The sequence below is a fragment of the Neopsephotus bourkii genome, unplaced genomic scaffold, assembly GCF_033783945.1.
Source record: "Neopsephotus bourkii isolate Nb327-2 ecotype Australia unplaced genomic scaffold, CSIRO-AGI_Nbou_v1 NB_346, whole genome shotgun sequence".
NCBI classification, from domain to species: Eukaryota; Metazoa; Chordata; class Aves; order Psittaciformes; family Psittacidae; genus Neopsephotus; species Neopsephotus bourkii.
Window position 1 is genome coordinate 23,812 of NW_026900852.1, and position 25,711 is coordinate 49,522.

Consider the following 25,711-nt stretch of genomic DNA (forward strand, 5'->3'; position numbering starts at 1 on the left):
ACCTAAAAAGCATTTGAATTTCTCCATCTCTAAAACTGTGCATAAAAAGAGAGGAGAATTGGCATAATCCTCTGGAAGTGCCATCAGCATCTCCAATGCCACTCATGCCAACCAGCAGAAGGAGCACCTGGAAACAGGCAGGTCTGCCCAGATCCATCAGATCATCACCTGGTAACAAAGGGAACAGGAAAAACCTGGAGCCTACTTTTCCACCCCCTGGTCTCCATTTCTTACTGTCCTGCTATCTAGCAATAACAGCAAGGATGTCCAGAGAAGCAGAACAGACAAGAGTGTGAGTGGGAATGAGGTATGAGAGAAGCCTGTCCAAGGGTGTGTGGTATGGACAAGGTGATTCAGCAGTGGTTTATTCAGTACCCTGTTTACATAGGACAAGGAGAACCTAGTGCAATGGTCAGGCAGCGTGTGGTAAGGAAAGGAAGGGCTGTTTAAAGAACCCAAGAGAAGGTCGTGGCACTTGTTTCTCCTGGATAGTGCTCATGAAGGCCAAGTGTTTCTGTGGGATCTAAGTCAGGTTTCTGAAGGACAGTATCAGTGGTTCTTAGACACAGTGGTTCAGATGCAACTCCCTGCTGAGGAATTCCCTTAGTACAGGGGCCCATTACTTACACTGTTTCCTGGGCCCTCTTAAGGATACCACACAGCTCTACATGGATTTTCACGTGACAGTATAGCCATTCTTTTAGGACTCCAGGTGTACAGCTGGATAAGCTCCTGGTAGCATGGTCTGGTTACTGCTTCAAACCCCATTCCAATGGGAGGAAGGTAAATCAGTAGTGTTGTGGCATTTCCAGTCCACTTAAAACAGTACAAGAGCACCAAAACAAGAACAGGTTAGAGAAAAAGCAAGAGTTCTTGATTCAGAGTCACAAAAATAGGCTCAGTAACAAAGCTGCTGCTTTAGCAAAAGTGAAAACAGGAATCAAAACCTAAAGGGAAACAGTAATACTCCACTGAGTGATGTAGAATTATAATCTTACCTCAGGCCCCAGCCTGAAGGGTTTCTTTTCTGGCTCTGTAAGCAACTTTGACATCTATTCCTTTTCAGTAGGTTAATGCAGACACTCAATTTGATGGGATTTTTGCATCTAACTGGGATTTGGTGTAGAACCCGGATCCCTTCCATCCGAAGGCCCCTTTAGATGTACTTTGGAGGAGGTCAGCCTGCACAGCTGCTGGTTTCTCTCTCTCTGGGCTTTGCTGAGCATTCCAAAAGCAGCATTGGGTGTCTGTACATGGAGGTTTCTCAAAGCTGCCCAAGCCTGGGAAGTGAACACTCTGCATTTCCTGAGATAAAGCTTTTGGGTTGAAGCTCTGTGCTCAGCTCTTTCTGACCCCAGGTTTTGTGTGGAGCTCACACTGGGAAAACAAGATGGGATACATGCAGCTCTTTGGGATGACATGGGTGTGCCTCGGCACCTGCAGGGTGATGCTTTGCTCTTTGCTGTGGTAGGGAACAGAAGCTAGTCTGAAAATTAAACAGCATCTGAGGAGAAGCTGAGCACAAATTAACTGCCCGAGAGTGCAGTTAAACCTGGAGCTGGTTTCCCAGACAACCACAGCTCACTAAAGCTCTGCCGCTTTGCTGTGGATGCCATTCCCTATTTTTACTTAATTCCTGACATTTTGTCCAATGAAGAACAGGTTTCTGAGGAGGAGGACTGGAAGTCACTAGAAATATAATCCAAACACAGATAGAACCATGTGCTGCTGAAAACAGTGACAGCTTGCAGCCAAAGAAGCAGGTATTTTTGTCTCTGTCGCAAATATGCTTACAGCCATTATGATTTCCCACTGCAAACAGGAACTCTCATGTCAGGCTGCATGAAATACTAAAGTGCAGAAAACGTTGGGGGAAATCTTAAGTATTCATAAGTCTAACACTATTGCAGCCTGCTGAGCAGGGCAAGCAATGAGATTTACAGTTTCAGAGCAGCGAGAACAAGCCAAGGTTTAAATGAAGGGTAGCTCATCACACCTTTCATGACTAGAACCTGGGTAAGGAAACAGGTTCAGATTATCACAGATTGGCACACTACGTACCTACTCTGTGGCCTGTTGTGCTGCTCTTGACCAAACACAGGGGGAAGAGCCCAGAGTGCTTCTTTTCCATTTCTTGCACTTCCATAGAGCTCCTGAAATCTCGGTTTTGTTTTGCTTTGTACTGATAGTGTCCCTCTCACCAAAGCCAACAGCCCGCGGCCAGAGCTCCTTGGCTCATTTGAAAGAATACATAAGTAAGATAAAGGTTAAATTTGGCTCAGCACCAGCTCCACTTGCTCACAGTGACAGCTCTTTTTGGTTCAGTTGAAGTAATAAGTTATTCTTGTACATAATGGAGAAAAAACGAGGAGAATTCTCTTAGCTTTACATTCTGGGTGAATCTGGTGGTCAGTGCCATGTTTGTAACTAAACCAAGTGGAACAACACAGCCGAGCTTCACGTCCTGTGAGATTTGCAGGGTGTACAATGGAATGAAGCCCATTTTTGGCAGGAGCCTGTGGGGTTTATTGTTTGTCTGAAACAAAACAAAAATCAAGCTGTGTTGCCTGACTTCACTTTGACTTTTGAGTTTAGCCTCAGTACCTATAGTAAGCGAAAAATGTGTAAACTTGCTAAAACAGGGCTGGTGATTTCCCGTGTGATTTTTGGTTATTTAAATCCACCCCCAAAGAAACATTTTTGGACTAAATGAACATTTGCAGACCAAGAACTTGAGAAAATCTCTCTCAGGCACACACTAATTCCACAGAGGAGGGGTTTGTTCTGTTCCTTTGTTAACAGAGTAAGCTCTGCAGCAGCAGTACATTCACCAAGTGATTGAATGTTTAAAAGGAACTGGTTGGAATACAAACAGTATCAATTAAATAGTTACAAGATCCTCTAATTCCTCAAACATCTGAACAGGAGGCGGCCAGTTTTCCTGTAGCAGATACAAAGGGACAACTGATGCTATTGAATAGCATCTTAAACCCACTCTAAGTGTGGTAAGTTGGAGCTGCAGGACAAAGGGAGCTCCAGGCCCCAAAAGCCAAAGCTTTAAACCAGGATTAACTTCTAGTGGCTTCAAATATTCCATATCATATTCACTGATTTCCACTAGGCTTTATATCAGTATTACTGTGTCCTGTAATTAGGATTTTTAATAGGGCTGCTTCTGCTCCTCCAACTGAAAACTGCATTGTGGAACTGAGTGTCTGTCTCCATGCAGACCCTGATGTGCAGAAACCCTTATTTCCTCCCTGCCAAAGAGAATCTCTAGTGTCATAGTCAAAGCTGGCCATCAGTTCTTGAATGGAGAGAGTATCTAAAGTCCATTTTGCCTGCTGTAGTTGAAGTCGGGCTCCTCAACCTCAGTTTCTGTTATGTCTGAGATTTTGGAGTGTGTCCTTCCTATTTCTTCCAGGGCACAGGCTAGGGAGTCAAGGTCACCATCGTGCTGATGTCGGGCTTCCCAGAGGTCCAGAATGACAGCAGATGGACTGCTTTGTGTAGCAAAATAGGAGAGATTCCTAAAAGGAGGGCAGAAAAAGGTGAAACAGAGAGGATGAGGAGCAGTATAGACTGTAGGTACCATGGATGTGAAAGCGCACTGGGGCCTAGCGCTGTCAATGTGTTGAAAACCCCAAAACAGTGAGGGAGAGGAATTATGTCGCTTACTTAAATAGATGCTTGTGATTACAAAGACATGACATCTTTTAATTTGTAAATTTGTATTTGATTAATATGTAGTTTTTAGGACTTTGCAGGGGTGATATTTGCGAAGAATTTGGTAAAACAAGTATCTTAAGCACATTACCTCCTAACTCCTTTTATTTACGGGCTTTGGACATAATGATCTGAATAAATACATTACCTATATTCACAAGCATAAATGTTATGCATTTGTATTACATTAAGATACAGATCTATAAATATGGGAAGAAACAGATAAACCTGTAGCACAGAAAAGGGAATTTGGGCTTCAATGTCTGGCTCTTTAAGCCAGCTCCAAGATAATTAAATATTTATTACTGACCATTTCTGTACTGTTCTCATCAGTCAGAATCAGGCAGAAACCATTCTTTTCCTCAGGCTTCCCTAATTCCCTTCCCTCTGAACATTCATCCCCATTGGAGATTGAAAGTGAACATACAGGGAATAGTGTGTGTACATGTAGTACAATTCCAATGTTGAAGAAGTTCCTTGTAGCCACGACAGGAATCGTTCCAGTGCATTGCCAGAACAGATGCCTGTCTACCCTGAGGAGCTGAAGGCAGGCTGTTACTCTTGCCAAGTAACACCTTGACTTCAGCAGAACTACTGCTACGGCAGTGGCCTGTGTTGTGAAATAGATGGGGAAATATTATGGATGATGCTGTACAGCAGATCTGTGGGAATCGATGCAGTCAGGTGTTCATGCTCCACCATCTGGGTTGTTTCAACTGCTCAACAGCTTCCTTTTTCTACCCGTGAATTTGATTTTAGCAAAGTAGATATCACAAAGACCCTATAGCAGGTGTCCCCACTGCAGAACCAACAGGTAACATCACCAGTCTGGTCTTACACAGGCAGTGTAGTCTCCTCAGTAAGCAGGCTCTCAGCCTCCTGAGGAAAAGAAATCTCCTCCATGAGGAGTGGAAACAAGGGAGATTACAGTGCCTGGCAGCGGTAGTTAACACTGGTAAGCAAAGCAGAACTTTGTGATTCTCTCAGTGCTGCAAGACTACAAATCTCTGTTTGCTTTAGTTCAGATGTGGTTTATTGAGATTCCCAGGCAAAGCAAGTCACCACTGAGAAGTTATTTTGCTTGACTGAAGTATTCTTGTGCCCTCTTGGGAACATATTTATGGTGGTTGTGACAATCACAAAATATTTCTGTGAGTGAACTGCCTCCACCAATTTAATTTAGCCAAGCGGAAAAAGCAAAATGAGTAGTAAATTAGTTTTTACAGCATCCCTCAGTTTTAATAATCATAATATTATTATTCCCAACAGTAGAGCATGACTTTCTTTTTTAAATATGCCTTTTACTAAGAAAAAACTCCCCAAAACAAACCCTGAAACCTGCAAAATGAGTAATTCATTTTGGAATACGAAATGCATAGATAGAAGCCAAGGCAACAGGACAGATGATTTTCCTCAGAGAACATGCACCCTCCTAGGTCCTTTAAAGCACTGCTTTCATAGTCCACAGCAGTGCCAAAGTCCTTCTCTAGTTTGTGCTGTACCAAGACCCCATTTTTGTGGATCAATGAAGAGGAGGTCTGGTCCACAACAAAGAACCTGACCTTGGAAGCAAACCTCTGGTAGCATTCAGATAAAGCAGTTCCTGGTTTCAGCAGCTTGCCATATTTAAAAGACTGTATGAACTAGAGCTTATCCTTGAGACTGAGGACCATAATCGCTATGTTCACATCTTTAATATCAGCAAGTAAACAAAAAACCCAGAACAGCAGCAAATTATTCCCACTGCACATGTAAAACATTAATCTTCCAAACTGTCTTTTATTACCTGTTAATGCTGTTCTTTTGTGCTAACATCTGCCAGTCTTTGCCTTTGGCGTTGGGTGTGTCAAACGTTGCACAGATCCGCTGCCTGATGGAGTAGGGGATTTTAAATGCTTTTGGGCCCATCTGTGCAGGAAAGTTGCTGTCATCATGTGCAAAGAAAGTGATGGTTTCTCTTTCATTCTGCATGGAATACAACAGCAAAGCAGTTAGCTAGGGCATCACCTTCCTGTCCATCTTGGTCTGTAGGCAGCTCTCTAGCAAACTACTAAGAGTAACACTAGGAGTTATACCAGAGACACTTGCTTAGAAATGGGGAACTGAGACAGCCTAAAAGATGGACACAAGTATCTCATTTGTGGTTTAAGAAAAAACCAAAAAAACTAAATTCTCTAAGTACCTGTTTTTCCCTATTAGAAATCTCCTGGGAAGCCAGGTCTGGCCCATTCTTCTCCTATGAAGTGAGTCTTGTTTAACAGAGTCACATTTCCATGCGTTACTCGTTGCAGTGAAATGCAGCATAAATACTGAACAACAATGATGCTATAGTCTCTTCATATAACATTTATGACACCTCCCCAAAGCCATCCATGCAGAATAATAGTGCTGTAGATCTATCCCATGGTCTGACTGGTTTAAATTAACTATGCAGAACAGTAGTAGATTTTCATACCCTGCACATATGAGATAAGCTACTGCTACCTGGTTAGTTCAGGGAATTGTATAAGCAAGGAGTAATTCAAGTATTCAGTTGTTATTTCTCTATTTATTTTACAGTCAAATTCTCCTCACTCCTCGAGCACTTTTTGAGATGGGCATGAGAAAGCCTCCATCCAGCAAATCTGTGTGAGAGCAGAGCTGTAGCTCTGGAGACTTAAGGACAGACAGGGAGGAAAAAGTAATGGCAACAGCAACATTGTACTGCCATAGCTATAGAATGATGGAAGTATTTTATGAAATAACAGTAATGAACGTGGCTGTATTCTGAGGATGGTCTCATACAGAATGGTGGTTGTGGGTTTCTTACTTGGTTGCTGCATTCCGTGCATGGTGCATTTGGCAATGGGCACACACCTTTAATCCAGAACTTTTAGTTTGCATTGACCAACAAAGAGGCTCAATAATTTAAAAGAAGGAGCTTAAGTTTTCTTTGCTTTAGGCCACATCCCCAGCTTGTTTGAGTTTGGTACCTTTCCCATGCGAGCAGAGCTGCAGTCCAGACAGGCTGTACACAGCATGCTCTAATAGGGGAACAGAAAGTGGCCAGACAGCACACAACCCATCCATTGTCAGCTCTGGGTGCTCTGCAGACTCTTCAAAACCTTTTGCAAGAAAACTGTTGTCGCCAGTTTGAATATAAATTACTTTTAGAATTGTAGAATCTCTAGTGTAAAGTAGCAGTAGTAGCAGAACTGCAGAATCTCTAGAGCTTTGATTTCTAATGGAAGAATCTGTATGGATTTATATGTATGTTAATGGTTTTGAACAGGAGGTAAAGCACACAGGACAAAATGGGGAGGGATGGGGTCTCACAAGGCCAACAGGAGAGAGGATGCTTTACCTCTAGAATGGAGGTCTGGATCTGCAGGACCTGCTCGTGGCCCTTGACTTGCCGCACGCAGACCTTGCAGGCCAGCTGCGTGGTGGCGGGGCTGTAGCGCTCCAGGGAGAAGGCGCAGTGCAGAGGCTTGGGGCTGCTGCACCACACACGGGAGAAGGGCACCTCCTGAGAGACGTATCCCATGGGAACAGGGTGGGGAGAGAGAAGGTGAGACCGTCACAACACAGGAAAAAACCCCATTCTTTTCTGTGCAGTTGCGTGTTTACTGACATGCTGCAAGCTCAGAGCAGGACAACGCTATCAAATGATGATTCAGCTGATAAATACTTCGGGGTTACATTTACTGAAAGCTTAGTTAGATTCCATTCAGTGACACAGATGATGAGAGACTCTCATTTAAAGTGAAACTTAAGATGCACTTACTCCTGGGCAGGGATCAGAACTCTTTCTTACTCTAATCTGTGTCTCCTTGCCATTACCCTGTACTACAGAATCCAAATACAGGATCTTCCCATCAAGAACTGTACCTCCTCTATAACTCATGCAGCACGCAGCAGAATAGGATGTTTTCTGTATTTATGTTCCATCTGTATTTAAAAACACCCACTTGCCTGGGCAGCCACGTGCAGCCCAGTGCACACCAGTGCTCAGTCTGGTTTAGTATCATCCTGTTTTATTCTGTGACTACTTTCAGTGACTCCTCTCCTTCAGCCAGGGACATTTTATGGGATGGATGCCCTCATCAAATGCTAGACAGAACTGCAGCAATTAATTATCGGAGATTTCTGGCATCTCTGGTTGCTTTGGGTTCCTAAAATCATATGGAAATAGAAATACATAGGGGCAGCTAACTTCTAGGTTATGATCACTTTGTAAATACCAGAGTTCTCTTACTGGTCTCCTGTTTATGCTTTTGAAACACCTCTTAATTTCCAAACTAACACTAGCTATAAACCCACTTTGGTTTTCTACACGTAGCCATGAAGGCATGTAAATAGTAAAAACAGTTAAATCAAACATCCCTATTGATTCCAAAATACTGAAAAATCCTGGAGACTGACGTAAAAAGGGAGAAGAAGACTGATACTAGTATTTCATTTGACTGTATTTTAGCATTCATCCATATGATTATAGGACAGCATCAAACAGCTTCAGTGAGCAATGACTGTAATATGAGAAAGCTAAAGAGTTTCACATTCCTTCAGTATTTAACATTGATAGTTACAACTGAGAGACCAACTAGTCACTTGTCATAATCAGCTGGTTAAATCAAGTAAGCCATGCACGCAGTCCTTATGATCAGTTTACAGGTAAAAGCTCACCTAAGAGCCTGCAGCTCAGAACACAGGCATTTCTCCATCCTTGCCTTCCTATAAGCAGTTTTTGCTTGACTTAGGTTGCAGTCTTTCTGTGTCCCTGGGGACATGAGCTGTGCACTGGTGATGTGGGGATACACAGCTCCACAGACCAGCCTCACCCTCCCCTTCAGAGTCAACATTAAACAAGGGAGGATGGAGTTGTACTTGTAGCTGATCTGCAGTTTACTGTTTCTTCAGTGTGTCTCAGGCTATCTGTAATGATGTGCTAAGTGACAGTGATAGGTTCTGTGGTTAGATCCTGAGCTGGTAGCAGCAGCAAGATACCAACAGTAATAGGGAATACATTAGCAAAATATGAGAAGTGGAGCAACTGTAATTAGATTTTTCCAGAGTAATCATCTGTGCTTTCATTCAGAGTGGAAGAGTCGCTCAGCTGAGAAGGATAGGAAATATAACATAGGGTGGGCAGACCAGGGTGGGATGAGGAATGTTTCATGTATTCCAGAAATGCTTTCAGTTTTGTTCTCCCTTTACAATGAAGTCCCTAGCAGAGAGAGGGAATGTAAATCACCTCATAGCTACAGAGAGATGCTGGATCCTCCAAGAGACACAAACCACCAGGACAGCTGCTGCCAGCCCCCAAAGGTTCCCCTTTGGCTTCTTCGCATGCTTATCACAGCCTGTTCCTGCTCTAACACTGAGCCAGGTTTTAAGGGTTCCCCCTAGTTAGTTGTGAGCAGGGTGGGAAGGGTGTCAGGCAGGATGCCAGGACAAACAAAGGCTGGAGAAATCCTGACTCCCACCTGCCATTAACTGCTTTTACCAGTTTTCCAGGAAGATTTATTCATCTGCTCAAGCCCTGCAGCAGGATCTTTACTTATCTGAGAAATCATTAACGCACATCTTCCCTCATTGTACCGTCTGATCATGGTTTCATTTGGTGGATCCAATAGACAGTTACAGAACAGGGTCTTTTCAGCTGTTCTTGACAACCAGAACAGCCAGCTCCTACATCAAGCTTTAAAAAGAAGTGTGGTATGTAGGAGAGAAAACAAGCATACATGGGAAGAAACTCCACATGGAGAGATAGTTTTTTTTATGTATCAAAAGCCTGGAACCAAATCGGAGCTGTCAAAAGAATTGGGCCATTTCACAAGGGAGGGAAATACAAACCAGTGCAAGTTCTGTAGTTTCTGTTAGAAACGACTATTTTATTTCTCAGCTCTCCCAAGTCACCTAAACTCTACTCATGTTATTACCTGGCTCCAGTATCAGCCCTGCGTCAGCCCATGTGTGAGCAGAGGTTTTGCACATGCTGCCTTTAACCCTCAGTGGCTGCTGAGAGAACAGGCCCTGAACGGAGCACAGTCATCTGGGCATCCTCTGCCTGTCCTAGAGCAGTTCTGGAGAACATGGTAGTATATTTAAAACCAGTTTTCTGCCAAGACAGTGGATGATATAGAGCTGTCTGTCTCTGTGCTGCTGGGAAAAGGGAGATGAGTCTAACCGCATTCTGTATTTAACAGACTAACCCACTTTATGTGCCAGCACATCACTTGTCATTTTCAGGAACCATCGACTTAGAAATTGTTATTTTGTTTTGATTTTTTGTTTCCTGTTTTCAACAGCCTCTTTCATTGATGTAGTACAGAAAAAATATGCTCTCAGTTTTAATTCTTAGTATACATGTGCCGCTCTTTGAACTCACGACATTTAACTGTTTCATTTGAATGCTCCTTTCAGCCATATATTCAGTTATCTTGAAGTTAGACTGACAACGATATCAAAACCATCCTGAGTGATAAATTTAACAGGAACATAGGCCTTCCATCGGAGGTGATTGAAATGAGAGGAAGTACAAGCTTGCATGTTTGTGAAGTGAGAAACACTTAAAGCATTCTGTTGTATATGAAATCTGTGTTTGTCAAAATCTGAAGGCGATGCTTTCTTGTTGCACACTCAAGAGATTAAACCCACTCCTTGCAGAAGCAGAAGGGAACATCATCTTATTTGGGTTATGTCAAAATTCCGACTCCCTCTGAACTTCAAATGTGAGCAGAGAAAACGGACACGTACCTGACATGCAGTAAATGGTTTAATCCTCCAAAGGAACGGAGGGATATCAAGCACAGATATCTGCAGACTGAAGGTATTCCCTTTGAAATGCAGGAGTTTGGGTTCCTCCAGTAATTGTCCTCCTTGGAGTCTTTCATCTGAAACCACTTCCTGCAGTGGCAGAGGAGGAAGGAATTTTTTTTCCAGCATTAGGAACAAGTACCAAATCTAATGAAAATTCATCTTTATGAAAGGGGCCTCATTCACCTACAGCCATGGGGGTACATGGGGGAGTTTCTCTTGGGGCAGATGATGGACACTGGCATTTCACCACTGGAGTCAGAAGGATGGTCAGCAGTGTCAGCTCTATGTCCCTGTGTGTAATGAAGCACCCGTGACACTGAACTGTCTCGCTGGCTGCCTCAGCATCACTACCCACTAACATCACACTTGGAGAGCAGAACCTGAGAAGGAAACTCAGGGTATTGCAGTGCATTGGTGGCTGTTGTCATGTTCAGGGGTTTCAGGCCTAAGTTAGCCAGTTTCTTATTGAAAGTTACTCATGTTTGACTGCTACTATTTTATTGCATCCCATAGGATCACTACTACAAAGGAGAAGTTTGCCAGCAGTTTGTTACCGGAGAGCTCTCTAACATCAGCATGGAAGGGGGAACAAGACTACGTCAGCCCATTTCCAGGTAAAGCTGTTTCCCTCCAAGAGGAAAATGAAAACTGGTTAAACTGTGACAACACTGTAGTTAGTCCCTTTTCTATTCTGGAGTAATGCAACTGTCCTTGGTGCTTTAATTAAGCTTTGGGATAAAAAAAACCTACAGGTTTTGTGTAGTGTTCCTTAAGCCTGACATAAGCAGCTCAGTAAGGTATTTACTCAATGGGCTAAAAGGAAGCATGAGAACCTCAGGCATGCTTGGTGAGCGGCCTACTCAGTTACAGGTGAAATCAGCAGCAGGTTTGGTGGGACAGGACTTTGGAGAGCACTGAAAGGCCTGCAGCAAGCGTACACAAGAGACAAAATGTTCACATTCATTTCTCCTTGCTTGGGCGTTTTCATAGTAACTGGACAAGACCCTGAGTGATGCTGCAGGGGCTGACTCTGAGCAGGGATTTGAGCTACAGCCCTCGAGAGATCTGCTCCAACCTCAACTTTTATAGACTTGTGAATTTAAAACCAAACACTAGAAAGTCACCCCTGCCTGTACTTACACCATGTTTATTCCTGTAGTGTACAACAAGGACACCAGTGAGGGAGGGAAGCTTGCAGAAATCATTACAGATCAGCTAGTGAGCACTCTTCCAGAATGACCAAAAGCCAGTTTATCCACATACAGTATACAAGATCTGGGTACATCCATGAGGTTTGGTGCTCCTCAGTAGCAAAGGTACTGTTAGAAGAGCTCCTGGAATCACTGCGACCTTCTGAAAATATAATGACTGCTGGAGCTTTGTGAAACTATAATATGGATTTCCATTATAGCCCAATTTACAGGCGTTCAGTCTGGTTTAACTCCTGGTGGCTGGGTTTATAGGAAGGAAGGAATAAGGAGACTTTAGGTTTTAATTTCCAACTGCAAAGGGAGTAGCTTCCTTCATAACTATTTCTCAGAATTCCCTGAATGTGTTGGAATTCTTTTTTTAATGTCCTGTAGTTCCATAAATACTGCTCCACCTTTGCTAATGCCATGTGGTCCTGAACTCCGTGAGCATCAGCAACGGACAGAGGACTTGGTTCTTTCAGATTTGGCAAGCCAAGAGGTTACCAACACACTAGGAATTACATAAAGGACAAAGTCGTCTCTTGGAGAGGTGGGACAAAATGAAAAAGCACCTGGTATTTTAGACAGGACAGCAGCGTGTGCCAGACCAGACCTGGTATTCCCAACCTGGATTCTTTAGCCAAAAGAAACGGGTATTTTCCACATTCACTACTTACTTCACGTTTACACCAGACAAAGTGTAGCTTGTGTTTAAGGGAAGCGTAATTTAATAAATACACACTTGTCTCAGTATGTACAAACACCCTCTTCTGATTTCTGTGAATGTGGAAATCTGGTAATTATTGTTCTAACCATTTTCTGCAGGCTCCTCCAGCAAAACACAAGTAGCCCGCGAATTGTGTGTTACAAAGGGTATAATTACAAAGCTATTGTAAGTCTTTTAACAATGTTTTCAGTGGCTTTACTTTTATTAGAAGCACACAGACATTAGTGCTTGCTTCATTAAGATTCATGTTTCTGTTCTGTATGATAGGAAGGGGAAGCAGAAATTCATCTGTCACAACTATCTTCATTTCAGCTCCCAAAAGAAAACCATTTTGTTAAAGCTTCTGAGTTTCCTAAGGCTGCAAAAGCCAGTGAATGGCATTGTTTTATCCTGAACACCATGTAGAAATACCTTGCTAGCTTTCATTGCCATTCAGGGATTGTTTCGTGGGGTTTTGTGTTGTGTTTCTGCCTTTTTTTTTTTTTTTAAGGGGAAATACACAATTGTAATTGAATTTTTGTTTAACGAGATGGGGAGGGAAATCTCTTTCTTGCTCAAATGTTAAACAGGAGAGGAAATCCTGTACTGACTAATGAGAGTGTAAAGGTGATAAATACTATACAGGACGTGGTAAAGACTTACACTGTCTTTGTGTAGTGCAGGAGCACTCAGCTCCAGATGCAAGTCAGCTCTGCCTGGGCCATGCAGAGCCAAGGCTCTGAGCCCAACCTAACCCTCTGCTTATCAGCTGTAGCTTTGTGCTGTGTTACCCATGGCTACGTGGCTTCTGGTTACTCTGGAATGGGGACAAAGTGGGGTTCCCTCTACCTGCCCAACAAAGAAAGGACAGTGTGACTGTCCTGCAGCTCTTGCAGCATAAATCCACAAGTCACACAACAGTGCAGAGAAATTAAGGGACTTATTCCAAATCATGCAGCAGTGGCATAAAAAAAGTACAGTATTCTCATCTGTTTGAGCCCAGGGATTGTCCCCAGGAATCAAGGGATGTTAATATTCTATGGAAGACAAATAAAAGCAAGTTAGTAAAGGGAAACCATGTACCTGAAACGCACAAGGTGTGTTATCCATGCAATACACTCTCAGATTGTAATCCAGAGAATTGCAAGACAGGCAGCCAAAAACGGCGACTTTCAGCTGTCGAACGGCACAGTCAGAGATCGGTTCTCCAATAAGAGCATAAGTTCCAAAGCTGTTTAAGAGAATGTGACAGGCATAAGGATCCAACAGGCAGTAGCAAGAAGTAGTTTCCTCTTCCACAGACATCACTTCCTGCAAAATGAAATTCAGGTTTAAAAATAAAGTATAATAATAAAAGCAACAGGCCTTGACAACAGGAGTCACAACATTATTTAGCATCACTCAACTAGAACATAAAACATTCCTGAGGGCCAGCCTGCAAACTCTCACCTCATGTTAACCTCAGGGAAGGGGAGAAGGTGAGTAAATACTCCCAGCTTAGCCCTGAGTCAGCACTAGGATTTATGGCAATGCTCTGTCCAGAACTCAGTGTGTACAGCAGCTAATAATAATAATGATGATGCGTAAGCAATTTTAGCATCTTTTTTCAAGGGCTCTTGACTTGCCAGCTAATTTTTCCCTAATGTCAGGTTAAATTATCTGAAGTCAATAAGCAAACCTTGAATTTGGTTTGCTTATTGGTATTTGGTATTTACTTGTTGGTATTTGACTTCCTTTTCAGAGCATGCATTACAGTTATGTTATTTGTATCTAAAAAGTACTCTTGATTCTGCATTACGACATCATTAGATGAGCTTCTGCGCAGTTTGCAGCCTGATGTTCTGCTCCTTAATAATTCCAGGGTGTTTGTAACCAACACAATGGAGCTGACTAAGTACTGAATGCATTTGAAGTAGGAAAGGTAAGCTGAACTTGCAATGGTTTAAATGGGAGCAGCAAACATCATAGTGTTTTATCCTCTGCCTTCTCTAAAGTGAGTTATGGTACCTGGGACTGTGTTAACTACTGTTTTCCCCATCACAATGCAAAGAACCAGGCAGGCCCATCAGCAGCAGCACAATAAAATCTGATCCACTATGGATTTGTGTCTCATTACTGAGTTCTGTGGTTCTACTGTGTACAGTGAATACTTCATAGCTGGGAAATTCAGCACCTTTCTGTCCTGTGTGGGTTTGTGTAATGGTGAACAACAGTTTGGTTCATGCTTTAGCTGTCCCTTCAGGAGTATTACTAGCAGGCTGTCCTTGCAAATGATGCAGGAGGTTTAACGTGATGGAGACTGCTGCCTACCAGGCAGTTTCAAAGATGGCCACTGGGCTTAATTTATGTAGGTGGGCAGAGCCAAATTATTAGATGCCCATGTCACGAATGCACAAAGCTTAATTTCTCAGTAAATCAGGACTAGAAAATACATGTTCAACTAAAAAAGCAAAATACTTCACTGCGTGTACACTAATCCTTCAGAGGCTGTGAGCACAGCGTGGCCACTGAATGCCCATTAAACTGACATGCACAGGGCCAAGACTTTTAACCTTCTAGGTTAAAAAGAAATGAGATGTATATGAAGTGTATATTTTTAACCAGTTCTGCCATAACTTTATGTCATGATAAATTCCTGGATATAATGATCTGTTGTGTCATGGGGCTCAGTGGGAGCTGTGATGTATCAAAACAACAGAATGAATGACTGGCTCCACTATTAAGTGATCTGAGAAACCAGACACTGTCTCCTGTCATATGGGATAGAGCATTAAGTGTTCTGCACACCTTAGTGAAATACCTGAAACCAGTTTAGCTGCTGCTTAACCATATGCAAAATCTCTCTTAAGGTGTCAGTTTCTGTCACATAATCTGTGCCCTGTGCCTGCAGGAGTAACCCTATGTCCACCATTAGCACCTTTCAAGAGTGAGGGAAGTCTGAACTTACCTCCCATTTTCCTTGCTGTGTCCGTTTCTTCAGGTGAATGTTCCAGTGCTCCGAATTGACCTGTGCGCAGTGCGGTATGGTCAGGGCAAAGGGGGTGCTGACAGCCACCTCTGAGGGCCCGCATGTGACTTCTGGCCCTAGAAGAACATCCGTGCCCTCTGGCTCTAGGCTTGGGGGGGCAGAAAGAGAACAACGTCTGTCAGGCAAGTTTAATAAGGAGAAGTGAGCTGCAAAGTTTAAAGGATTTTAGTTAAACCCCTAAGTCCCTCCCTCATCTGTTACATCTAAGGATAAGAATCCAATTACTGTGCTAATTCTCATGTAGAAGCAGTAGCTGGAGATGAAACAAAACCATTAGGCCACATGTAACTCAGATCGTTGGCTGGTCACTTTAGGATTCTGGTCTTTAAAAATCACATTTCAATTTGCTTAAACCAAATCCACCACTCAAATTGCTGTGTGCAAGTCAGCCCTGCTTTCTGCACCAGCTGGTAGTATTACCATCTAATTCTGCCTTCAAAGCCTGTCATCAACAATATTTTCACAGTAGTGAAGATAAAACAAATTATGGTTTAAAAACACAGCCTGATGAATTTTCCCAGATTGAGCACGATCTCCCTGCTTTGCAAACACATTCCTATCCAGCAGCAAGAACAAGCTCGGTGTAACCTACAGCAGCTGGGAGGGATGGGATTGCTCTGCTGAAACCTAGAGCTCTGGAAGTAGGTTTGGGCACGTGGGCTCCCTCACAGCCCATGGAGTGCCCATCACCACAATTAAGTGTGGGGATTCATCTCATCCAACCATAATCACCCGTGGTTGGTTACATTAACTGCTTGCTAAGTTAGAAAGATGAAGTATCCCACAAGAAGCATTTCTTTTTGTTCATTCCAATCCAAATTCAACCCCAACCCACATAAATGTGTTTCTGTACCCCTTACACTAAATACCTGTGCAGAATCAGTGACAAACTGGGTGACACTCAGACATTAAACCAAGCAACCAAAGCATTTCACCCTTTTGGTTTTGGGTTAAAAACAAAGTAAATGGTATTTCCAAGATAAAAATAAGGACTATAATCTCAACCGAGCTATAAATAAGACACAATAATAAAACCAAGCTATACATAAGGGAAAAATCCCTCCTTAAAAATTAGGATATCTATACCCCTGTCACGTCTCAAGCTAACAACTTTACCCTTTAGAGCTTTGCAATAGCAACAGAGCAACAGCCTGAGCGCTCCGTGGCTATCGCAGCAAAACCCGAGTTACCCAAACCACCTTGGGTAACAGCTTTAAGTGAATGTAGCTCTCATGTAGGCACACTTAGGTGTTGGCCTGCTCTTAAATCAATCAGATTCCAATCCTGCAAATTGACTTTGCACATCTCTCACCTCACCTTGGGATGGCATCCACACTAACTGCAATAGCAGGAGCTCAGAAGTGCACTTAAGCCCCACCATTCTTGCTAAAGACTTGAAAGTTCTAACAGTTTCACTGTACTATAGACTACACGTGCAAGTATTTGTGAGCTGAAGACTGGAATGAGACCAAAAGCCACAACAGAGCATCTCGGCAGCAGCAGCAGCAGCCCCAATGCCTTTACAGATGCCCAAGATCTGCTGACCTGATCCCGAATGAGTACTCAGAGCAAAGAGTTGAAGGAGAATGCTACTTGCTTCTGCTTATATCTAGGAATAACAGTTTTTCACAACTCCTGCACTGCCACGGAAACACAGAACCCCACCACTTAACCCCAACCACTGCTACCCTTTACAAATGGTATTTGATTGCCTTAAAATAAACCCCTACAGCAGTTACCCTAAATCACCTCCTTACAGCTAATTTAAGAAATCATCATTTCTCAAATATAGAATATGAAGACAAATGTCTCCAAATTAGAAACCCTCGAGCCAACTTTTATCCATCTTTATTTTTCCCTAAGTTAAGTTACGGGAAGTGCCAGGGCTGCTCTGTCATCACTGACTCCACGGGCAGCATCAGCAGCAGGGTGTACGAGTGACCGATGATGGGCCAGGCTGAAAGGAGCTATTTAATCCCTTTAAAGAATCCTTCCCCTTGTAGAACATATTGGACAAACATATGGGAGTTCTGGGAATTATTTAATGCCAAATGAACTGAAATTGGTTAATTAGATGAACTCTCTCACTAGTTGCAAGTAGCAAGAGTCATCTCTGTGTAATAAGTGACATGGCATTAAGACTCTCATGCAGTTCTGAGCCATTTATTAGGCAAGGCAGGAAAGGGAAACATTACCAAATGCCAGCATTTAATATTCCCATTCCATGCTGGAATACTGTGAAGGTTAACTGGAGAAGCAAAGAAGTGAAGAGGAAACTATGACAAGTATCCTTCTTTTTTTCTTCTCTGGATGATGTGAATTTCAGGCAAGAATTTAGTATTTGCCTGTCAGTATTTACTCTCCCAATGGATTTATCATGAGCATCTGCACCAGAGACCTGATGGTGGAACAAGGGGGGTGGTGTGTGATTTTTTTATGTCCTTCTTACCTGGATTCCTTTTGAGTGATGGCAAGGTAGATTTCCCATGAACTCTCCTCAGGAATTGCTCCATGGGGTATCAGCAAACTGACTCCTACAAAAGAGCAAAGCCAGAACTTACCTTTGGGAAAGGCTCTGGAGGTAAGGAGCAGTGCACAGCTGGCCTCTGAGTTACATCACCTATAAAGGCCAACTGTGGAAGCAGAGGAATGCTCCTCTGAAACAGTGGTTCTGATACAACATTGTATCAGATGAAAGGAAAATGCATTATTAATACGAACCACATAGTTATTAATATTTAACTGGTTTAGAGCCTGGAATTACATGGAATCATATAGACCCTTATGCCTAAAAACTTCTTGCTCCAACAGAGCTCTTAAACAGGTGAATTCCCTTTGTTCTGGGTCCCTGAGTGACACTGCATTCACAGTCTGGATGTGGCTGAAGGCTGCTCTGCATCCTCGGGTACAGGCAGACATCTTTGTCTACTTCACCACTTACAAAGGGAATGATCTGTGGAAACAAAAGCTACCATCAGCTGTTTCCTTAAGGCTGAAACAGCTGATGCAAGAGTATCCAACATAAGGAATTTCATTCAGCGTAATATGAACATGATGATGTAGTGCAACATACTGCAGGGCCAGGATTTTTAACATCCTTGATCTCATTCTAATTTGGTGCCATATGTTTTCAGCTAATTTAACAACTTCAGTCTGAAGTTCATCCCACAGAACTCTGAAGTCACAAAACAAACTCTCCTTCTTAATGCAAATTGAGCATCTCCGCTGCGCTGTGTCGGTGCACAGCCCAATCCTGAATTGCAGCTGACTTTGAAGTGCCCCCCCTGGAATCTGTCTTGCTATTAGGCTAAAAGAAAGAGAAACCCAGAAAGCCAGGAGCAAATGCTAACGAAAGGCACGCTGGAGTCCTCTTGGAGAGGGGAAGCTGATCTCCAGGGACGGCCCTCTGTTATATGCTGCAGCCTTCAGTCACATAATGAAGTCTGACAATGTTAACGCAGTCAGATGTTGATGCTGTAGATTCTGCTTTGAATATGACCCCATTATATAAGATGCTGATCCAGTATCGACCTCCTTCCTGGGGAGCCCTTCTTTTGGATCAGGATCCAAGTAAGCAACAGCTTTGATTAATATGACTTTCATGCTGAAAACATCAAGAGAAGCAGTAATTTATAACAGTTCAGATAGGCATAATGCCTCTTTACTACGCATCACAAGCTTTCTTCTGATCAGTCATCTCCTGTGTGGGCAACATGCTCTACTTCCCAAAATTTGCATTAAGAGAGCCCCTTTTTCTTTCCTTTCTTTCATCTAGTTATAGAACGCTCCATCAGGCAAAGTAAGTTTGATCTAAAATTATTCTATATGCTTTTAATGAGAAAGGATCTACCCACCTGTGTTTGGAACCACTAGACGGCCTCCCAGGTGTCCAAAAATGGCAGTTGTCTTCAGCTCACTTGTGGTTGAAATAGAAGACAGGTTCTGAATGTATGTAGCCTTGTTTCTAGCCTGTATTGTACCAAAAGCTCTATTATTCCCATGAGGAAAAGTTCCAGAATGCGCCTTTCCATGGTACTCAGCTCTCTCTGTCACCCCTAAGGACACCATGAATGAACTCTGAACTTTGACTTTGATGTCTGACAGCGGGTTGAACAGGGATGACTCTGTCATCAGCTCCTTGTCTATGGGGTCCTGCAGGCAGATGGGCCCGCTGTATGTTCTGCTCACCGTCAGGTCAGGCTGCATGGATGAGTTCAAAAGCAGGGAATTACCTGGGAGGAACCAGACCCAGAGTTAGTGACTGTGTCAAGGTGGTAGAGAGAAATCTCAATCAAAAACTTGCTCTTCCTTCCTGATACCCTCAGAGCTCAAAAAATCACATAAGCTGATGTTAAAGAACGGATGAAATGGTGCCACAGGTCTAACAAGTGCTCTGACCACTGTCTGCTATATTGGAGGCAATTCCAGAGTGCAGGAAGCCAAAAAGGAATTTCCTTTTGTTTGGGATTCAGGTTTGTGTGAATGCCTGTTCGCTTTCTCTCTACCTGCAGACCTTTACTGTGAATGATAACTTCATGTGTGAGGGGAAGTGGGTTGACATGGAAGCGGGACTAGAGTAATGTAGGAAAAAACACCAGAGTTACTCATTTAGGAGCACTTTACCTCAGAAAACCCTCTGAAAAAAGAGAAGGAAAGGATAGATTTGGGGTCTGAATGTTTTGGCTGGTTTGGTCCTTTTTTGTTAGGGTTTTTCTGGTGGTTCTTTGGTTTTTAGTAAGGGGCTGCAGGTTGGGTTGCTAACACTAGAAGTACATTTCTGCAGAGAACAGAATGTGGATCCCACTGGTCTGTTGTCCATATGTCAGCAATGTGCTCCCTTTTCTCAGCAAATCCTGAGAAATGGCCAGCTGAACTGTTTAGTTCACAAATGCTCTTCTTTAAACCCCCCTAGGACAGAGAGCCCAAAGTACCTGGCACTGAACTAATCACATCCTGGCATATGAGGAACTGCCGCACTCAGGTATTTTAAGCATCCAAAACGAACGTCTTTGAAGCATTAAGTCAAACAAACAATTCCCCAGACTCAAAACCAGACTTTAAAAGGAAAAAGGCACTATTTGAGACAGTCATTGGGAATTACATGACTCTAATTAAAGGCTTGGGGTTTTAAATGAGTGAGTAAACATCCTCATCTCCCTTTATCCAGTCTCTTGCAGTACGTGCCTGGTGGGGAACGTCTCCCAGAAAGCAAAGCAAGTGTAAAGACCACAGACCCACCCCCAAACTGTGCAACATCTTTCTCCTTCCCAAAGAGAGGAGAGACACGGGGATGCTTCACCCCCCACCAGCACACCCACAGTAAGGCAGGTCTCTGATAGAATGTCAGCACAGAATTACAGGAACAAACTCTTTGGAAGTGATCACCACGTGTATTCCTCCCCTTCCTTTCTGTCCAAAGGCAGTAACATCCCAGAGGACACCTGAGAGCTGCTTTTAGTGAAAATAAGTATTTCTGCCATGTTGTGTTGTGTTGGTGGCTTTCCTGAGTTTGTTTTCCATATCAATACGTGTTTATTCCCACAGAATGTGGACGTCTGCATGTTAACAGCAGCTTATAAAATACTTAAAGTTGGGTTTCTTGAATGAACGGTAAAAACTCGTCACTTCTAATAGAGTAGAGGAAATAGAAGGTCTGCAATAGAATGGCAAGGGACTGCAGACGTGCTTCCTGGGCTTGTTTTGATTTGTTTGGGCTTTTTCTAAGTCACAAACATCGTTGTAAAAGCTGGTGACAGTATTTCTAAAGCACTTAAGAGCCTGGTCAGGAAAGATTATGCACTTGTCCATGTTGCCATGACAGACAGCACAGACAGTAAGAGACAGCTCTAACCACCAGATCCCGTTCCTTGTGCCGCAGCTTGCAGCACAGCCGCTCAGCAGTAAGCCGCCCTCCCACCGCCACTCATTGAATATGAGCTCAGTATCTCTTTGCAGTAGGAGCTCTGGAGAGGAGAAGATGAAATCACAACACTAACCTTGTCTGACTGTTTTAAAATTAAATGTCTGGAAGCCTCCTGTCAGTGCAGATGAATCAATCACATCCACGCCGTACTCACTCTGACTCCGCCTGTACAGGGTGACGCCAACCACCAGCACGGCTACAGCAATGACTGCGGCTCCCAGGCCAGAGTACAGGGCGATGTCACTGGCAGTCTCAATGTCTGAAAGGAGAAAAGCGGGTGCCAAGTCAGCAACACACAGAGAAACGTTCTGCCTGGTGCTGGCTGGAGGGAGCAGAGGGGTGATCTGAGGCTGGGGAGGTGAAGCCTGAGACATTGATGTGGAGATCACAGCCCTTAAAGGCTGAGTCTTTCTATCACCGAGTTTGAGTTCTGGAGCTAATCCAAGAGGTCATGAATCCCTTGATAAACCTTTGTGCAGCTTTCCTCTTCCTTTTCCATGTGAGCTTTAGTACAGGAAGGCACGGTCCATCTCTCACTGCTCAGAGGGGCTGAGGAGATCCCACTTAAAGACCTTCAGTCTTTAGAACCCAAACAGTGCCTGTGCTGGTACCCGTGCATTACGCTCACAACCAAGTTTTCTAAGACTTGAAACTTACAGCACAGAACTCATTGCTTTGAGTGAATCCAAATGAAACCTGCAATATTACGTAACTGAATTATCCAGTCCCACTATCTGAGATCTTCTGGGATTTGGGACCACGTACCATGAAATTAAATTACTTGGCGTTACTTGTCTTAGATAGTTCCCTTAATGCCAGACTGGTTTAGAAGAGGAGAGAAACCTGGATTAACCCTATACATCATCTGTTATCCTGTATGTGGTGCTTCTGCTGTCAAGTGTGAAGCACTTGGTACACAAAGTGCATTTACTTGTAACAAATGCCAGAGACAAGAAGTAACCAGGAAATCCAGACTCCTCAGCATCAGTAAATAAACCACAATGGACAGAAATAATAAATAGCCAAGTACTGAACTCAGTATTTGGGGGAAGGCTTCTGCCAGGTGGAACAGCTCTAACCCACTTCCTAGGACATTACATTTGCCCCAAAGTAAAAGGCTGGAGAGAATCCCAGAGAGTTGGACATTGCAGAAAGGAAGCTGTTAGCTGACAAGGTAATTGTATGGGACTAACAACAGGAGATGCCCATATTCCCTTGCACCAGACAGGAAAAGGAGATGCAGAAAGACAGGGTCCTAAGGGAGGGCTGGAAATCCCACACATCAAACCAGGCCAACCTGAATCCCAGTCCAGTGCCAATCACATACTGGTTTACTTCTGGTTTATCCTCTACAATGAGGTGCAGAAAACAAGTACAGAAACTGCTTATGTTTCTTTTTCTTCCAGTTTTCTATCCCCAAGCTATTTTGTTGTTGCAGACTCTATTGCTGACTTCATTTTTGTGGGTATTTAGTACAATGAATAAGCCAAGAGAAGGGATGTGATGTGGTGGGAGAAACCTGGCAGCAAGGGGGGGAGTTTTCTTCCTACAGAACCACTGAGAGCTGGTGGTTATTTCACCATAAAGCCTCTTTAAGCCCTTCATTTTGATCATTACTTTAAAACAGAAAAGTACTGAAAATTTGAATTGCCTTTTCTACCTTCGTGGGATACTAAATTATAAAGCCTGAAACACGCAGAAATAACCCATCAGTAAAAAATTACTGCCACCATAATGGCAACAGGTAGAAAATTGATCTCTTACCATCAGAACCAGAATATAAAACACACCTCAAGTTCTCACCTGTGAGTAAGTGCAATTGATTACTCTAAATCTACATAAATAGCTTGGCTGCTTCTGTTCAATTGATTCAGACATCGGGTAATTTAAGTTTCATACTTTTAGAACCGCACACGATTGTCGTACATGGGTTAAAGCTGAGAGCAAGAACAGGACTTCCAACATGAGAACAGTCTGACTCAAAATCTTCCTGGAGAGAATCTTGCTGTCAGTGAACACTGTGAAGTATCCCTAAGCTTCAGTTCCATAATTTTCTATAAATGATATTATTATAAAAAAATCTTACAATTATTGATTGAATTTTCTTATCTTTAATAAAATGGGCATTGTTCCGTTTCATAGAGGACTTGGAAGAGCTATTCCAAGTCTCTTCAACCTTCCTCTCTTGTCTCATGGCTAATTCCTTCTGTGGGAGAGCAGACGTTAAAGACAAAAGGAACGCATGGCAAACGGGGGAATGGGCTCATTTTCTGCTTTCATTTGTTCCCAGAAGGGACCAAAGTGAAAAACAAACAAACTAGAAAAGAAAACATTTATAGTCAACCAATTACTGTGTAATGAAGCGCATCCTCCCGGCCAGCGGCGCAGGGACTCTGCTGGAGCACCATTCCAGTGCCAGGATACATGTCGGTGGTAATTGTAGCCTGTATTTCACTCCACCTCCTGACACTGTTACACAACATTTATTGAAAGCACATTTGATGGTAATGAAGTTTCTATTAACTATGATTAAGTTTCATAAAGCACCTGAAGATAATTTAAGATGTGCAGGAGCAGAAAATGAAACATTTGGTTTAGTACATTAGGAAACATAATTGATTAAATTATCTCATTTACAATAAGTGCTTTCTAGGAGCTATGCAGGGCATACATCCCCTGTCTGCCATTAGAGTTTGCTATGAAAGTAGAAAGGGTTTTCCAGCTTCCCACCCTGCCCTGCTTCCCTGTCCCTCATTGTGGTTCCCGCTCCCTCACATAGTCAGTTGTTGAGAACAAGGAGCAAAACCAGAGAGCTGTGCAAGAGGTTATTTAGTAAAACAGGTTCTTTCTCAGTGATCCTCATAATTGACTTTGATTCTGCATCAGTTCGTGCACTCTTGAACCAAGGTCCTGTTCTGCTGAACAGCAGCAAGCTGTTCTGTGGCGCTAACCCCACAGCTACAACCAAACCCGTTACTTCTCCTGGGTTCTTATGTGAGAAAATCAACTCCACTGAAGTTACTTCTTTAATAAATCAGAAATAAAGTGATTGGACTGATACTCTTTCAAGTAGCAAACTTTGCCCAGGGTTTATGACAGAACAAAGCAATGTTCTGTGCACGGAGGCTGACTGGGGGGTGGATGAAATCGTATCATTCAGTCAGTTCACTCCAAATAACGCTGCTCTGAACTAGAATTCCACTGAAATCAGTCTAAGACTCAGAAACAGTGCAGGAGAGGAGCCCCCAGCAGCATGTAAATGAGAACTGTCTATAGGGTAATGCAGATAAAGTCCCTTCACCAGCTGATAGATAAACGCTGAAAGGGGCTGAACAAGTTCAGAGCCAGTGGTGGAACCAAGAAAGCACAAACCCCTGTATTAATGTCTCGTTTTCTAATTACAGGTCCGCAAGAGGCCAGTGTCAAGCCACGCAGGATGCAAAAAGGGCTCCCGCTCAGACACAAATGACTGTTTTCAGGCTAACACTACCACCACAAAGTTGCTAAGAAGATGCTGTCAGTAGCTATGAAAGCCTTTCCCACAACCTTCAGCTTTATTCAGCTCCTGAGCAAACAGAATGGCAGAGAAGATGAGAAAAATCATATTTACAAGAGAAAAAAAAAATAACTTACTTTGGGATTTTATTTCATGAAGAGGTTTTTTATCTGAGAGAGAGAGAGAGAGAGAGAGAGAAAGTTGCACTTAATAAATTTACATGGAGCATATCTGTTTCCTCTATCGCTTCTGTGTAGCTCTAGACATGAAACATCATCTCCTTGCTTGCTCACAGTGTGAATATTTTATGTTGTCCATAGCTTTCCCTTCATTTTCCCCCCCCTTTCTTTGTTTCTAAATCTCTTTCAGGCTGTTTCTTTGCAGTCATTTCTCCCTTGGTTAATTCAACTCTTTGTTAGTTTTACTGGGTGCTTTGATTCAGAATATTATATAGCAATAAGGAAATTCAATGGTTTGAAGCAGCTCACGTGGCAAAGAAAGTTAAGAATTGATCATTTCTTTACGTGTTTGACAGATGGAAAGGTAATGGACAATTAAACAAGTAATTTTTAAAATATAAACATGTACAATATATTCACATTTATGTATCTAAATACGGCAGCTATCATTTAATATATAATAATGGCATCTATATGTGTATATAAAGAACACACAGATGAATATACTACCATGCATATGCAATTACATTTAAGTTCTAAGGAAATTCCCTTTGACTGAGTTATTCCCTGGTTTCTCTTTTGATGTTTTTGGATGAAGGATCTGGGACTGGCTTCCTCAGGGGTGGGTTATCAGCACAACCACCGTTACTGCAATCCTCTGC

At 42.9% G+C, this 25,711-nt stretch overlaps 1 protein-coding gene and 1 long non-coding RNA gene across 6 annotated transcripts in view; one reads left to right on the forward strand and one right to left on the reverse strand.

The window, feature by feature from the left end:
- Positions 1-290: 290 nt before the first annotated feature.
- Positions 291-25,711, reverse strand: part of UNC5D (unc-5 netrin receptor D) — a 135,075-nt gene continuing 109,654 nt past the window's right edge. For 2 of the 5 annotated variants that reach the window (XM_061348167.1, XM_061348166.1), the window contains exons 8-17: positions 25,008-25,040; positions 21,448-21,633; positions 19,306-19,683; positions 17,901-17,985; positions 15,371-15,539; positions 13,507-13,734; positions 10,465-10,614; positions 7,070-7,234; positions 5,513-5,691; positions 291-3,530 (exon numbers count right to left, since the gene is read on the reverse strand). In XM_061348167.1, coding sequence (XP_061204151.1) covers positions 3,326-3,530; positions 5,513-5,691; positions 7,070-7,234; positions 10,465-10,614; positions 13,507-13,734; positions 15,371-15,539; positions 17,901-17,985; positions 19,306-19,683; positions 21,448-21,633; positions 25,008-25,040 — 1,778 coding nt within the window. In that variant the 3' untranslated portion in view covers positions 291-3,325. The remainder of the gene's footprint in view (positions 3,531-5,512; positions 5,692-7,069; positions 7,235-10,464; positions 10,615-13,506; positions 13,735-15,370; positions 15,540-17,900; positions 17,986-19,305; positions 19,684-21,447; positions 21,634-25,007; positions 25,041-25,711) is intronic. The other 3 variants (XM_061348169.1, XM_061348171.1, XM_061348168.1) reach the window with 3 other exon arrangements.
- LOC133209514 (uncharacterized) lies at positions 10,882-25,099 on the forward strand. Its single transcript, XR_009724675.1, has 2 exons — positions 10,882-11,141; positions 24,779-25,099. It is a non-coding gene; the product is annotated as an uncharacterized LOC133209514 (long non-coding RNA).